General features: G+C 41.1%; 1 protein-coding gene across 1 annotated transcript in view; it reads right to left on the reverse strand.

Annotated features, from left to right (window-relative positions):
* WRN (Werner syndrome RecQ like helicase) overlaps positions 1 to 16,684 on the reverse strand; it is a 30,908-nt gene that overhangs the window by 5,138 nt on the left and 9,086 nt on the right. The window contains exons 7-28 of the mRNA XM_027669977.1: positions 15,611 to 15,683; positions 14,567 to 14,675; positions 13,634 to 14,036; positions 12,908 to 12,988; positions 12,403 to 12,547; positions 11,688 to 11,763; positions 11,246 to 11,313; positions 10,973 to 11,081; positions 9,332 to 9,400; positions 9,056 to 9,138; positions 8,425 to 8,531; positions 7,513 to 7,700; positions 7,247 to 7,424; positions 6,503 to 6,684; positions 5,749 to 5,850; positions 5,285 to 5,377; positions 3,907 to 4,048; positions 2,332 to 2,502; positions 2,155 to 2,249; positions 1,452 to 1,524; positions 1,214 to 1,287; positions 288 to 366 (exon numbers count right to left, since the gene is read on the reverse strand). Of these exons, the coding sequence (XP_027525778.1) occupies positions 288 to 366; positions 1,214 to 1,287; positions 1,452 to 1,524; positions 2,155 to 2,249; positions 2,332 to 2,502; positions 3,907 to 4,048; positions 5,285 to 5,377; positions 5,749 to 5,850; positions 6,503 to 6,684; positions 7,247 to 7,424; positions 7,513 to 7,700; positions 8,425 to 8,531; positions 9,056 to 9,138; positions 9,332 to 9,400; positions 10,973 to 11,081; positions 11,246 to 11,313; positions 11,688 to 11,763; positions 12,403 to 12,547; positions 12,908 to 12,988; positions 13,634 to 14,036; positions 14,567 to 14,675; positions 15,611 to 15,683 (2,700 nt within the window). The remainder of the gene's footprint in view (positions 1 to 287; positions 367 to 1,213; positions 1,288 to 1,451; positions 1,525 to 2,154; positions 2,250 to 2,331; positions 2,503 to 3,906; positions 4,049 to 5,284; positions 5,378 to 5,748; positions 5,851 to 6,502; positions 6,685 to 7,246; positions 7,425 to 7,512; positions 7,701 to 8,424; positions 8,532 to 9,055; positions 9,139 to 9,331; positions 9,401 to 10,972; positions 11,082 to 11,245; positions 11,314 to 11,687; positions 11,764 to 12,402; positions 12,548 to 12,907; positions 12,989 to 13,633; positions 14,037 to 14,566; positions 14,676 to 15,610; positions 15,684 to 16,684) is intronic.

Genomic DNA, 16,684 nt, shown 5'->3' on the forward strand with positions numbered 1-16,684 from the left:
GGAAGAAGAGAGCCAAATTCTCATGAAGCAGCTCTACATCACTCAGAGGTGTAATCAATACAAGAGGAAAAGTTATCCACTTCTCTGATTTTTCCATTAATACACAAAACCCCCTGCAATCCTTTAATTCGTCCTAACATATTTAAATTCCTCTTCTAGGACTTTTATTCAAAACAACCCATTTTTAAGATCAGTCCAAGACAGCTGCTCCAACATAGGACAACTGTGGTTTGCACTTTGACTGCAATTCAGAGATATCCTCCCTATCCCCCAAAGAAAAACCTTACCTCTAGTTCTTTTTCTCGGGATGAAACAGCTGGTTCTTGGGGTTTCAAAGGAGATTTCAGTGGTGAACGCCCTGAAACACTAGCAAAAGAACAAAAGTGTGAAGGAAGCCTTGCATTAGATCAGTTTATTCACAGACTTCAACAAACACAAGCTCCGAAAAGCACTTGTCCACTCACGACACGATTCCGATGCCATCCCACCTCACATTTTCCCCCATGGAGAACATTAATCCTGGCAAAAAGCACTAATAACCTGAAAACCATCAGTGACAGGGACACAGCTGCTGTGCTCCAAGTGGAATTAGCACAGCTCCCAGACTCAGGAACATTTGCCCTTAATTAGACTGCCATGATTATACTGCTGTATCTGTTAGCAAACACACTGGACTAAGAGCATCCTTTCCTAAGCACAGCACAAAATAACCCTTGATTTGGATTGTAGCTGTCCCTAAAATAATTTATCTTCCCATGGCTGCAGTGGCAATTATTCATTTAAGTGACACAGCCTCTTTTCCTGTCATCTGCCAGCATCAGAAGAGTGGCCTGAAGGAGGAATCCACTCAGAAATACAAGGTGCACTTAATCTGAAGCAGCACATGAGCCAGGAAAACAAATTACTTGGTCTGCTTTTTGCAAAAGGTTATTTGATTTCTTTTGACCTGAGGGAGCCTCGACTTAGTCATAGTCTTCTCCAGACCAGTAGAAAGGCAAAGCCCTCAAGTGATGTTAACTGTTAAAGGTTGTAATTGCTCAAGGTTTTGAAATGTAATGCAAGTTTTAAGCACTTGCCTTCTTTTTAATGCATTAAATATTTTCACAGTCACTTCATAAGAGAATACTCATTTTAAGGATCACTCTACAAGCAGTATCCCTATTATTAACACAGTCAGAGTCAGGGAATTCTGTTTCAATTTCAAATACTGTACCTGTTAAGCACGTTACTGCCTCTTGGAGGAGTTTTACCTTTTTTCTCATATGAAAACATCTCATATAAAGACATCTATAAAAAAAACCCAGAAGAACAAGACAAATGCTGATTTACCATCTTTTCACCGAGATTGCTGTTAGCAGTAAAATATTAACTTTAACAATTCGTTTGCAAGGTTTTTTTTTTTAAATGAGCAAGGATGGATCCCAGTGCAGGAGGGTTGTACTGGTACAAACCTGCTTGACTGGTGACTGTGTTGTTCCTTTGGTGCCTGGGGAGCGCTGCGCAGAGAGGACAGGCAAAGGTCTACTGTTGGAATAAAATTAATTACATCTTCATCAAATCTGACCAAATCATTTGTACAGTCACACTGCCCTTAAAAAAAAATAAATAAATTAACATTTCGCTAAGCAAACCAATTTCAAGTTTTTTGTGGCAAACGGAATTTTCACGACGACCCTTGAAAGAGTTTTGATTTTAAAGATCCCATTAGCGGAGAAACCAGTAAGTGCCAATTTTTTGGTTTGCACTAAGCACACAGCTTTCAGCATTGCTTACTGGTGAAAGAATAAGCTACTTTTTCAATTCTAGAAGACAGAGCTGAAAGAGTCACAAGTGTATTAGAAGGCAAATAAACCCTGATACTTTATCATCACCTTTATTAGCAACCGTGTAGGCACTAGAATAGGTTCCTACAGCCAGAACTGAAGAGCTTTGTTTTAATATTATTTCCTGTTGCAGCAAAGCCTCTGCAATCTCCAGTTCATTATTCTTTCTGGTTTTGTCAAAGACCAAGCCAGCACTCTTTATTCAATTTAACCAGAAGCAAAAGTAAAACTCAAATTTCACATGCTCTCCTGTCCAACCCTGCCACCTCCAAAAGCAGGTTTCAGAGACAGAGCTGATGTTAGTGAAGAAGTGCTCAGCTGCCATAATTACCTTCTAGAAGGCCTCTGCAGATTAAGGTCTTCACTGGACTGTAACAGAAGACTTGGATTTGAAGTAGATCCAGCTTTTGACAGCCAATTTCTACCCTGTAAGAAAAACTGTGTGGCTCAGCTATGGATTTGAGAGCTCAGGTGAGCTCTCAAAGGGTCGTTTCACACCCAAAAGTACCTTCTGGGTGAGCACACAAATGGTTGCAAACTTGTTATGCCCCGAGACTTCTTTGAGGAATCCCTCCATGATCAGCTGCTGGCAGAGCAGTTTCCACCAGTTCTCTGGCCATTCTTTCCCACTGCCAAAGAGGGGGTGCCTTCGGAACCGGTCTGGCAAGTGCTGGGAGTTCTGAAATTTTGGAAAGAATCACGTTGGTCCAGTCCTTGTGGAATCGAGTTTTAAATACAACCCCCAAACCAAAACCCTGGAAAGTGAGGAGCTTCCTCTAACCTAATCCACTCCTGCACTTTCTGCCAAGGCTGTGACAAGATGGATCATGATTTTCTTTTGCAGTAAAGAACCCCACACCAACCTACACTTACATCACAGAACTATTAAAACATCTCCCTTCATATATGAGAAGATTACAGGAGTGACCCAGCCATCCACAGCAAAGAAATCAAGTCACCCAGTGCAGTTTGTGTTCAGCCACTTGAGGTCAACCTAACATTGCATGAGTTCAAACAGAAGCTGTTACCCACTCAGTTTTTGATTCAGAAGAGCCTACAGCAGTAAAAATAAGTTCACAAGTCCTGTTTAAATCCCAGGACAGAGATACTAAGCCATGACCAAGTTCATTACACATTTGCTCTACTCCTCCTCCTCCAGCCTTCATTGCAGAGTGTTTTTCATTTGTTTTAAAACATTGTTGATCTACTCTTATCTTACCAACGGTTCAGGCTCCAAAAAAGCTGATTAGCTTCTGTTAGATGGGTTGTTATGCCCCTGAACTCAGAGCCCAACTACTATTTCAGCCCAGAAAAGGCTATTCTTGTAGGCAGTAAAAGGCTATTCTGCATCTGCAGTGCAAATATGGCATAAACTTCACTTACTCCAGTGATCTCATAAATGAATAGTTATTCACTGAAATCTGTTACAGAGTATTTCTATCCTAGACACATTTGTGTGACAACAAGCAACTTTAATGTCTTATTAAAAGGTTAAAAATGGACATAATTCACGTAGTTTTATCAAGTACTACAGGTCTTTCTTTCTCTCCTCAGTTTGTAAACACAAAAAGTGATTCTGCTCTTATTGTGATTTTATTTCCAGTGAGCCCCTTATAACTTGTTTGAAATACGAAGTAAGTAAATATATGCAGAAATCCTTTATGTTCATTCTAGTATCCTACTTCTCACCTCACTGCTCCAAGTCAGCCAGCAGCACAAAGCCACAGTGGAAGCAATCATTTGCTTTATTCAAACATAAACCAGCTATTTTTAAGCTGTTAAGATGTTTATTCTTCATCCTGAAAAGGTTGTTCCTTTCAAGATAACCAAAGCAGTGTATTTTCATAACAAACTTGCAGGACAATCATCTTGTTTGTTGCAGGGGAAGTGGTGCTGAGCAGCTTCACTGCTGATACTTAAAACTCTCTCTATATATACAAACATCCATCTCTCCAAGAAAAAGGGTATATACACACAGACATGGATGTAAACCCATGTGTTGTTTGGTGTATCAATCAAGAGGGACACTGGAACAGCCCCCTCCACTCTCAGAACACATCCAAGGAGTTCAACAATCACTTACAGACCCTCGGAGCAGCAGAATGGGCCTTTTAGTCCCAAACTTCTCTTCCAGGGCGACCACTGCAGACAGCAGCTGATGAGCTTGCTTCCCAAAATCCTGCAAGCCACCCTCGGAGTCACTGGGGGATGTAAGACAAGAGCCTCTGGAGGCAACAAAGAGAACCAAGTTTAATACATGCAAATCAAGTCCCCGTTCCCTTGTTCCAAATATTATTGGTAGCTAAAGGAAATAACTACAAGTGATTGACTTAGTCTCACATTTTTGGTCCTAGTACTATACACTTAAGAAATGTTTAATTGTTTATGTCAATGTAGCTTCAAGTGTCTCACACAGCTGTCCAAGCCAAAAATAAGCACTTCTTCCTTATACCTGCTGTTACAGAACATTGCCCCAACAATCTTCTGAATTGACTATTTAAATATTTTGACTGGTTTAGGTACGTACATGTCTTTAATTGCACCTAACAGCCAATAGGTTTTTGTCTGTTTCTTTGACAAAACAAAGGAAAAAAAAAATAATGCATTTATTACTGAGTGGAAGAACCCATTGAAAAGTTACTGGCACACATCACTTCCAAGGAGAAAAAGGAAAACGATCTGTTCCAAGGGATTTCAGTTCTGCAATACAACTTCACCATCTGGCTCTTTACTGGCACAGCAACATGACTGCAAAGATTGAAATGATGATCTCTTAAATTCTCCTTTAGGTATTGTAGAGGCCAAGCAAAGACTTCCTAATTCCTGACATACTCAAGTGCAGCTGAATTGATCACCATTTTCCAGAAAGCAACTCAGCATAATGTCTTGTCTTGGATCAGAGAGCACCAGGCTACCAGCAAGAACAAGGAATCCTTTATTATAACTTCAGGGAAAGCTTTATTATAACTACAGAAGAAACTGAGAAAGGTGTTTCTGCTCATGCCTCTGACTACTGACCCCCTGAATTCCCCTCAGCACATGCATGAGATTATCATCAAGGCTAAAAGAACACATGTCAGCACATGCTGTAACAGGAAAACAGCTCCCTGGACACTGGGGCAATTTAGCCCACACCATTTGCAAGTGTTTTCTTTTGGGATTAATTACCCAACAGGGTTTAAACTGATTAATAAAAGTGTATTCACAGTTTCAGAGTGTTGCTTAAACCCTTATAGGAACTGTGACCATGCTCTATTCCGGGCTTTCCCCACAGCTTAACTTAGAGCTTATGGCTTGCTCAACTCATTAGAAAGAGGTTAGAGAGTTGTTCCAAAATGTACCTCAGGCTGAACATCTGCAAGATCAGATGCATAAAAGCCAATTATTTTAGATAATTTGCCTTCTAAGTCAGTCTGAGAGAACATAACCTCCAGTATCAGTCTTCAGGGAGGAAAGCTTACCTGGACCTGCAATTATCACAGCATTCTTCTGTGCCCATGATGCCAGAGGAAACCTTTCGGAGTTGTTTGTCTTCAAAATGAGACAGGATGATTCTACCCAAGGGAATGGATGGAATTCAATAAAAGACCAAGAATTTACACATGAAATTCATTGCAGGAAACTGAGTTGAAATCAGCATCATTAATTAATTCACTAGGGAACCAATTATTTAGCTTTGATTCCTCTGAAGAAAAGGTTTGGTTTTTTTTAAAAGTAAATAAGGAAACACTTGATGTATGTGTACAAATGTGCTGAAAGTTGTATTTTTGATACTGCTCATTAATATAAAATAGAATGCTCTGTGCTTGTAGAACAGACTTAGTGTAGGATGCTTTCTGGTTACAACCTCCAGCTGTGACCAAGTCAGTAACTCTTATCAGAGCTGCCTTAAGTGACAAAACATTAAGCAGGTTCTAGCACTCACTTCCTCCTGCAGCTGTTGGACACAAGGTACTTCTCCATTTTTGCCAACATCTTCAGCTTGTACAACCGGAACTTCTCGTTGTGGATCTCGCTTATGAGGCGTCTGTCAGCCAAGGGGAAGAGTGAAGAGCCTTAAATACTCACCAAAAATGAAGTGTGCCAGGCATTCACAAGGAACAGCTAGAAAATATATCCTACAAAACCCAGCCCCAAGCTGCCCGCCTGTTTCTCCACAGCCTTGATTCCTCAGAGCACAGGGTATACTCAGAAAAGCACTTTTCCCCCCCATTCTTCTTAATATTATTCCATCAGAATATTAGAACTTCTTCCAACCTCACAGGTTACTAAACTTCAGAGATCCATGCCAAAAAGGCACCAAGGAGGAAGAAAAGGGCAGAGGGCACTGAGAGTTGCTTTTCTCATTCCCTAGTTGTCCAATCTCTGGCAATTTGTCATCAGCTCCACAGCCAGATGGCAAAATATGCTGGGATATCATCACTCCTCTTTTAAGAGCCTTACAGGTGGCATGTTAGGACATATCTACCTGTTGCCTCATTTAATATCCTTCACAGTAATTACTGGAAGCATCCAACTGAGAAAATAACATGGGACTACTTGATGGGAATACAGAGCACTCGTTCTGGCCCTGCCCTGAGCTGCTGCATGAGCCAGCTGGTGCCCTGAGCTACCACCTGCACCACATGGCATCAAAAACTGTTCTGGTTGTGTCAAATCAGTTGTCCCCAGTCCTTTACCTGTTACAAGCCAAGTCTGTTGCAGCCCATAAGACGTGGCAGGAAGCAGGTAGGCCATCCCGGCCGGCTCTCCCGATTTCCTGGTAATAGGATTCCATTTCCTTCGGGGCACCGTAATGAATAACCATCCGGATATCTGCTTTATTGATGCCCATTCCAAATGCCACTGTAGCCACAACACACTACAGAACAAGAGGTCACATGTTGAATTTTTTCAAGTGAGCACAAAGAATAAGCCTGGATTAATGTTCACGCTCTTGGTGACAACTTGTTGTTACAGACTCAAAATCCAGCTTAAATTACGACAGCTTCAGACTCACACGTGGCTACCTCAAGTCTGATTTTGGCCAGAGCACAGTCATAGGATTATAAACATGACAGGAATGATGTGCTGAGGGAAATGCAGGAGTGTTTTCAAGTAGCTGTTCTCAAAGGTATTGTGAGAAGGAACACAAGTCCCAGGATAACACTGCTACCTAGGAAAAAAGCAGCTCACAAATTGTGATCATGTTGTTCCAGCCACCACTACTTTCCTTAAATGTCATGCATTTTTTAAGGTAATTACTACAGAAATCGCCAAGGTAAGCCAGCAATCTTATTACTGTCAGCATAGACCAGCAATTTCTTTGCCCAGAATTGGAGACAGAAGAAACCTCTAACACATGCTGATGGTCCAAAATTCTTTCTACCACCAGAAACTCTGCAGTTATAAACAGGACCAAGTGGATTTTGTTTCCTCCATACCTGAATTTCATCCCTCATGAACTGGTGGTGGGTGTCTCTCCTCTGTTTGTTCCCCATTCCAGCATGGTAGGTACCACAGGCCACGCTGAGTTTATTCAATTCAGACACCACCTGCTCAGTGGCCTTTCTTGTAGGGCAGTAGATGATAGTGGGGCCCTCAAACTCATACACAGAACTGCTTAAAGTAATAACAACATGTAAAGACACAGAACAGAGGAAGTCATCCACCTGCAAGAAGTCTGAGGGATCAACAAAACCAAGCTTACCTTCCTTTCCTAGTTAGGAACTGTTTCAAATCCTTACAGATATCTCCACTTTGTTGTCCAACTTCCAAGTACAGGTTAGGTCTGTCAAAACTAGTACAGGTAACCTGGGGATTCCTCAGGTTCAGGCATTTCACTATGTCCTCTCTTATTGAGGGGCTTGCAGTTGCAGTTAAAGCAACAATGGGAACCTGCAATGAGAAGCAGAAAAACACCCATGACCTTTCATTAATTTCTTTTTTTAACCAAAAAACTCAATAGGAAACTGATACAGAATGTAAACAGGCACTTGAATGAGTTTATGATCACTGGATCAGTTCAGTTATTTGAAAAATGTAGTTCATATTCAGTTTCCAGAGCATTTGGGATCAAAGTTCCAGGACAGCAGACAGGGACAGAACCCCTAAAATATGAAGTTTCATTCTGAATGTGTGTATCTTCCATGAGTCCACAGTAATTTTCTGATGTGATTAGCTAAATTTAGGGAACATAGGATAAAACTTCCAATAAGAGCATGTAAAGTTCAGGTCTAAATTTTTAAGCTCATGCAATAAATGCTTGAGGCATTTATAGAAATCAGTTGCATGTTCCTACAATTCACTCAGTCAGAAAAAAAAATAAATAAAAAAAAAATCTCTCAATGTTAAACCAGAAGCTTAGGGACATCATGTTCCACAGCATAGGGATCCAAAGCAGTTTACATTTCAGAAGTTTCTGGCAGCCTAATTTCAGAATATCCTTCATTTAAGCATTTGGAAAAGAAACCACAAAAGCCCAGTCACTGACAGGGACTGCTCAAACTCCAAGCCAGCATGGTCAGTACACCCAAAGCACAAGATAAAAGAACCTGCTGTTTCCAAACTATCACACAAAATCCTTCTCTTTTATTAGAAATTCAACATATCCAAACCTCACCAGTGGCAGAACCTTCTTTAGTGAGCCTAAAGTTCTAAAAGAGTTTCTGAAGTCATGGCCCCACTCAGAGATGCAATGAGCTTCATCCACAGCTATGAGGGTGATACCTGGTGGGCACAAAACCACAGCACAGACATGTGAGCTGCCTACAGCACTAGAAAAACTCAGTTCCTTGCTAAAACAACTCTTGGAGTTGCCATGCCTTGATTTTACTCAATGACCTGTCCACCAGCTGCATCACCTTTAATAAGAAGAGCATTTTTAAGATGCATTACTGCATTTGAAAACACCACTTCCTTGTTACATTCAGCTGAAGACCAAAGAAATACAAATACTAAAAGACTAAAATATTTAGTGTTATGCATTTCAGTTCCTTTGATTCAACAATCAGTGTTTTAGCACCTCTGTTCCCAATTAATTGCTCAACATTCCCAGGCCAAGACCATGCTAAAGACACTACTCACATTTTTTTAAAAATCAGTGACAGGATCTCATGACACTGTTTATTTACAGTCACCACACTACCCTCACCAAAGAACTGGCGAAAAATCTTCAGATATTCAAAATTTTTAAACAAAACTACTAATTTAATCTGCCTGGCAACTCGCCCACAGCCTTATCCTCAACTTACCAACAGTTTGGTCAAGATCCTGAAGTAACTGTAAGTTCCCAGAACAAAACTCTGGAGTCATGTATATGACACTGTACTGACCCCTGAAAGACCAAAAATACACTGTCAAAGAAGAGAAAACCCCAGACAAATTCAACAAAGTCATGATTGTCTTGAAAAGGGAAATGAGAACAAGACCAGATTTCTGATAGGGAACAAGAGGAACTCAGTGAAGACCATAGAAAGCATTCCAGAAGAGTCACACCCCCAGTCCCAGAAAGCTTGGCTAAAACTCACCCTCTGATGGCTTCCTTGACCTGTTTTGACTGAGCTGAACCAAGGAAACAAGCTGGAATCCCTGACATTCTGCAGAAATAAAAAAAGCACAGTCATGAAAGGATTTACTCTCCAAGCTTTAGGTTCCAGCCTGTGCCAGCATTTCTAAAGGAAGTTCAAGCTGTGAGGTCAGAGACTATTTTCTTCAAGGATCTTTGTGGGGAAAATCCTTTTGAAAAATCAAGAGTGGTCCATGGCTACTCCTGCCACCCAAATCCTCTTCAACTTCCCCTCCAGTTCTCTCCACAAGAGACACATCAGATGAGTACAATCAGGAATTTGAGAAAGGAAGACCATTTTCCTTGCACAGGAGACAAGTTCACTAATAAAACACCTAAAAATTATATGCTAAGTGTATTTTCTTTAACTATTCTCTTATCCAGTCCATCATACTTGGATGTTAGCATTATTAGCTCACCAAGCTTTTGCCTTGACATTCAATCTTTTGTGAGCTGCCCATGCTGCACCTGTTAATTTTCCATGAGGTGGTTGCTTTTTAATGACAAACTCCATAATTACCAGCTCAACCAAATTGTATTTTAGCTCTTAACGCAGTAAATCACCAAGTTTTCTTACATCTCTTGGTCTTCACAGCTGCTGAGCAGCCAGATTGACAGATAAATTACTGAGTGGCAGCAGACTGTAAAAATTCAGTCTCCTGAGCCTTCAAAATGAATGACCCACTGGGAATGTAGTGAATAAACCCTCTCCACTGAGGAAAACAGTGGAAGAGTCAAAGCAGCAGCTGAATACACAGACACCCTGCTGAGTAACACCCAGTCAAGGAGCTGAGGTTGTCCAGCCAGTCACCTGCACACAGTCATGAAAATGCCAGGCAAAACTGATGTTTCTCACTACAAAACATCTTCGTATCCCCCCTTTCACAAAAGACCCCTTTTTCCCAAGTTGGACAGGCAAGAATGAACTAGACAACTCAGTGTGATTCCCACAGCTTCAATGAACAAGTGTCAGAAGTGAATAGCTCTTACAATAGGAAGCAAGTACGTGTGGAGAAAGTATTATCAGGTATTAAAAAAAAAGAAAAAATCAAACAAAATTATCTTGGCAACACCTGTGACTGCTCATGTAAAAGTGATTTGGTGTCACCCACAAGTTTCCCCCCCTCAGATCTTTTAAGTGAAGAGGCCAACTCTTAGGAGACCTACTGCACTGTCCCTCTTGAAAGCCTGTGCTATAACTTTGATCTGAATTGCCTGCAGCTTGCAGCTACTCAGATGTCACTTCTCAGACCCAAAGGAAGCCCTGCCCAGCTCTGATAGAACTCCCACAGGCTGAAACAGCCCGTGAAGCTCCTCTGTCACTTCAGTCTGGGCAAAAAAAAGGCCCGTGAACCCAGAAATACTTCGTGTGTTCCTTCAGAAACCCCGCAAAGATCCTTTGCAAATTCAGCCTATGGTTCACCTACCTGGCAAATCCAGGGATTTGAGACTGCCTACACAGCCAGTGTGTGTTCCTGGAGAAACATATGCTCTACAGCTGACACACAAACAGCTTCCACTTGAACCCCCAAGAAATGCCACGGGCAGGACCTGTGTTCCCACAGGCAATCCAGCAGCAGCTTGTTACCACCACATTACTTACGTCAACTGCAGCACCTGGTCCTCCATCAGGGAGATGAGAGGACAGATGACAACTCCTGTACGTCCAGTATAAACAGGAGGAAACTGGTAGCACAAGCTTTTTCCATAGCCTGAAAGAAAAAGGGGCAGAAGTGAGACATCATGTGTCCTACACAGTAAAGCAGACAATCCCCAAACCTTGGCGAGCCCTAAAAAACATGGTTTGTTCTGCTAGTCTCCCCAAAAAGGGAATAATTTTTTTTTTGCTGTTTCTTAGGGTGTAAAGGTAACTTACCAGTTGCCATGACAACAAGATTATCTCTTCTGTCTTCTAAAAGAGAATTGATGACTTTCCACTGGACCCTTTAAATTAAACAAAAGGGGAATACTTGGATTTGTGCCACCACACAGAACAAGTGAGTAGTATGAAACTGCATATTTTGTTGAATTGTGGGTTAAAGAAACCCTTGAGGCTGCCTTAGAGTGTTGTCTTTGCAGGTAGGCCCAGGAGTGTCAAAGAGGGGATCTCCAACAGGACTAAGGCAAACAGCATTTGATGCAGACATTCAGAGGAGATCACAAATAATAACTGTAGTTCCCACAGTGTTTGTGGAGATTGTAAACAGGACCCTTGATTTGTTAGTGGGTTTGTTTAAGGATTAATAAAAACAACATCCAGGTTAAAAAAAAGGGAAAGAAAAAAAATCAGTGTCCATTTTAACAGAAAATACACTCACAGTTTAAATGAAGAATGCCCAAAATAGGTCTTCAGACACGTGATGTGGCTTTCACCAGGTTCTGGCAGCAGTGGATCTTTAGTGGGAGAGAAGAAAAACCAACTAATCTGGGATTAAATTTTAAAAAGATGAAGCACTGTCTTGACAAACAACAGTCTGCTTGTGACGTTAACAGCCACTAACAGCCTGTTAGTGATGCCCAGGGCTTAGAATTTGGTCAATTCCAGTGAAGAGAGAGACAAACTCAAGATATTTACAAGCTAGAGTGAAGGATTAAAAAAAGCAAGCAGGCTCCTCAGAGACCCCACATGAGGAGGAGAACATATGGCTTGATTAATGAGATATAGCAATAGGACTGTAATGCATAACTGCTTCATTTGGAACAGGTTAATCTAAACAAATTGAGGTGTATTTCTCCTCACATTTCAGCCTCTTTTCCCCATTAGATTTGTCTCCACAGGGACAGCCCCAGAGCATTAGTTCCAGACCACCTCCACGGCACAATTTCCTAAGGATTCTGCCATGAAGCAGCAATAGGAGAACAGAACAAAGGCAGATGTGGGAGGTGCCATCTTTACACAATCCAAGTTCTCCCTTGGAAGTCCAGGTGAGCTTTTTCTTTCTGCTTCAAGAAACCAAATGTTGCTGTGCTTCCACAGCTGCTTCTATAGACAGTCAGTTTATTTAATTATGCATTAAAATTAAAAAAAACTACCAAAACATTCCTCCTCTTCTTCCTCAATGCCTTCCTCTTCATCACCATCTGGTGCTACATTCACTTCTGTGTCAGGAGTTTTCCTGGCTTTAGTGGACCCTCTTTCAGGTACAACTCCTTCAGAATCATCTACATCATCTAAAGACTGAGAAATTTGGACAAAAAAGTTATTTTGGAGCATGAATGGGTAGGTAAAATGAGGTATCTGAGGTAATATGATATTTGGACATAGAACTTCTAAACTAGTCATAACTTAAATCTATTGTGGGGATCCAGTCCAAGTTGGCATAGTAAAGATGCAACAGGATGCAAGTGATATTGAAGTCTAACACCAGAAAACTGAATTCTTTAGGTATCCACACCTTTATCTTCTGTCCACCTTCTGTAAGGAGCACTGTTTTACTTCATATTCCCTCCCCTCAACTATGCTCCAGTTCACTGAGATCCCAGAGCATCATCATTACCAAAAAAAAAAAAATTGAAAAATAAACCCTGAGGCACTCACTTTTAACATCTCCATTTCCAGTTCTTCATCACTTTCAATGATACAGGAAACATTTTGTTCATTATCTGTGGAATATTCCTCCTAAAAAAAACAAAAACAAAACCAAAAAACCCACACAATTTTCTTATTAGCACCAAAGTTATTCCTGTTTTACCCACAAGCTTCCAAACTTCTGTACATATTATAAACCACTTCTCTGTATGCTTTTGCTTCTTACCAGAAGCAGTTAAGCTCAACATTCAGCTCTGAAGTTTGTCCACTAAACCCAAAATATTTGAAGGAAATATTAGAACCTAACAAAGCCCTGTAGTAAGACAAAAAACCAGCAGTACCACCACATGTGTGACAAACTTGGAACACAGGAAAATATTCATCTGATTGAGGAGGCATCAATCCACACTCAGTCACTAGAAGGACTATTAGTTTACAGATCCCTTAAAAACAGAGTTGCTTTTTAGTCATGACCAAGTTGAAGATGCTCTAGTGCAGAATTTGTCCCCCTACTGCAAGGAATTCTTTGGTAACATTCTAAGAAGTGAAAGAGGAAAACTAATGAGATTTCCTAGACCTCCTGTACTTGGTACCAATCCTTCCAAACACATGACTGAAGAGCAGCTTTATGCTTGACTGCCTTCACAGGTACTTCCCAGACTGAGCCCTTCTTCCAAAACACTTGAATATTCTCTCAGGGATAAAAACTTTTTAAATCTTGTGGGAACTAATTACCTCAGGCGCAGCTTCCTTGACCAACTCTTTTGCAGCCTGATCTTCCAAGACCTGAAGTTCTTGCTCAGTAATGTCCAGTGATATGAAGTCATCTCTCTCTTTGTCCATAGATCTGGCTGCTGCAGCCCTATTTTCCACAGTGTTACCTCTCTCTGCCTCCTCTCCATTACTTTCTCCCTCCCAGAGGAGAGCCAGTGTAGCATCAGAGCAGATGTTAAAGTCACCTTCTAGTTGTTTGGCACACTCAGTTTTTTGTGCTTCAACATTTGCTGACTTGGCTTCAAAATTTGTTGGAGTTGCAGCACCACAGCTCCTCTCCAGTCCAGAAGGGGAACCTGAACCCAACAATGTGCTTCTTAAGGCATTTATGTTCTCTGATATCTCAGCCAGTATTTCTGCAGCCCTGGGAAGTAAAACAAAGCAGTTACTAACACTCATCTGAGCTACAAGCAGAACAGAGGATTCTGAAGTCATCTCTCTCTCCAGACTGAATTTGTCCAAAACTTCACACAGAAACACTCACTCAATATACAACTGACATTCCACTTCTGTGAAAAGAAAATTAAGATTTCTTCACACTGAAAAAACCCTATAAAGGCCCTCCAAAAGAACTGTGATACGGCTCCCCTGCTTAGATAAACTCTCTGGATTTCTAGTGGGCAGTCACACAAGAGCCCTGAGTAGTTAGGAAAAAAAGATCTTCTTGTGCATTTCAGCAAGAAGAAAAACTCAGCCAAGTTCAGTGTCAAACCACTGCAATCAGACCAGTGCAAACAGAAATTCCTACATATAAAGACAATGTTTTCTTGGGAAAGGACACACAAATAACAGCTGGTTGTTCACTCATGTGTATTTTGTGGTGTGGGACCTCAGAGATCAAGAGAAAACCCTGATTTTAGAGGCAAAGTGGAGACAAGTTGGCAAAAAACTGACCTCTGAAAGTTTTCCAGTTGTCCAGAAGAGGCAGGGATGTGGGAAGCCAGGTCTGTTATCTCTTCAGCCAGTGAAGTCAAGCGCTCCTTCACACCCTCAGACATGGCATCTGTAAGAAATGTCATCAGTTATTTCACAATAATTGGGGTCTAACATCTATATGCAATTAAGTCCCATTCCAGTAACTACATTTCTACAAGATCTACAGCTGATAAAACAGCTTTTCCAGGGCTTAAAAGTTGAGTACCCAGGGAATCAGGTCAAGTTTCCATGTGCTTCAGCACTGCATCTCTTCAATGGAAGAGACACATATGTAATGACACATGCTCAGGGAAAACAGATACACAACAGGATTGCTACAAAGTGATCCTTCCCTGCTTCCCTCCAGCTTCCAGAAGAGAGCTGCTAACACAGATATGCTGTTTAAACCAAGGCCAAAAAAACTGCAGCTCCTATTAAGGGGATAGTAAGAACACTTCTGTCTTTCACAGAACACAAAAAGCCCCCTTTTCAGCCCTAAGTTCCCTGTCATACTAAATTTATGAAAGATGTAACTGAACAAAAACTAGGACATTAAAATCACTTCTCTAATGAAGTAAATAATGTTAAGCTGCTCTAAAGCATTTGGGTCCTATTTATGTGCCTCAAGGAAAGCATTACTCCATAACATGGTTTGTTTTGTGGCCTTTATTTGTTCTTAAGTTACGTACTTGTCCCTGAATCAGCAGAACTGAGATTAACTCACTCAAGTGTTTCCATAAACAAACTGGAATGACAGCAGGAATTCCTCCCATCTCTGTGTACAGCAGAGAAAAACACAAACAAACAGCATCCTAAGACTGCATTCCTACATCACTTTTGAAAACAGTCACAGGGTATAGTAACCCTGGGCTTACAAGAGTTTTTACTGTCTGCTCCCTCTGGAAGTGATCTCCAACCATCAAGAAGCTAAACCCTGATATAATTAAAAAAAAAAACTAATTGGGAAGTGGAATATGCAATTGTGCACTGAACAAATTCCTTATGCCTGAATGCATAACTTACCTGTCCTTACACAAAATAGCTTTTGGTCACTGTTATTCATATTTTTCAGTTTTTCATAAACTATGTAGCCAGCCTACAAGGGAAAGGAAATAATTAGTTCTCAGCAGAGAAACAGTATCTGTGAGACTAAACTAAGAAAACTGGGAATTAGTCAGGCAAACCATGGCACAAATACATTGTGAACAGCAAATTCCAAATTGTTGGCCCACTGTCCCACCCCATCATCCATCAGGACCAGGTCACATGTTACAGAAGGCTGCACGAAAGGCTAAATCCTGACTTGGGATCCCCTTTGGAGCAGGATACTCTTACATAGATTCCAGAATGGGCATCTTGGCAAGTCTGCTGCACACACAAAGCTCCCAGCCCCACCATCTGCTCACCTCATTCAGATTTCATGCTGTGCTCCAGGAAAGAGCTACAAACCTACCAAGGTGGATTCAGTGTGTTTAATATTTCCCTTGATATGAATATTAAGTTGTAACAGAAAAATACAGCCTGAAGCCAGGAATGTGCTAATTAGGCTACACATGTTAACCGAAGCATCTCAGAGAAGAAAAAGGAACAAGTTACTCCCTCATGTTTTCCTGGGAGGCTCCAAAAGGCAGGGCAGGTGAACAGAGCATGGTGGGAAAGGTGCACTGCCTGGAAAAAGCTACAACAGCTGAACCAGGCACTAATGAAAAAAAAAAAGCTCTTTTCCTTACTGGTTTGAGTCTTCACAGGTGCTAAACCCCCCATGGTTGAATATTTAACTAAACTAGAAAATATGCAACGTTTCCCTGAGCCAGAAAAGAAGAGACCACTGACCCAACTTCCCTCCCTCTATCTAATCCTAGAAATAAAAGCTTTAAGGGATTTTTTTTTTTTTTTTGCTGCCATAAGGAATGATTTTCTCCCAGGAAGCAGGCAGGACCCAGCAGCAGGTTGGAAAAACCCTGCACAGAACCACAGGAAAACTACACTGCTTCCAAAACAACAAAAAACCAGGGATTTGAACAGAGCTACAAAAATTCATGTGTGTCGGGGTTTGACAAAAATTCATGTGTGTCATGGTTTGACAAAAATTCATGT

Source organism: Corapipo altera, unplaced genomic scaffold, assembly GCF_003945725.1.
Source record: "Corapipo altera isolate COAL_440 unplaced genomic scaffold, ASM394572v1 135, whole genome shotgun sequence".
In the NCBI taxonomy this organism is placed as follows: domain Eukaryota; kingdom Metazoa; phylum Chordata; class Aves; order Passeriformes; family Pipridae; genus Corapipo; species Corapipo altera.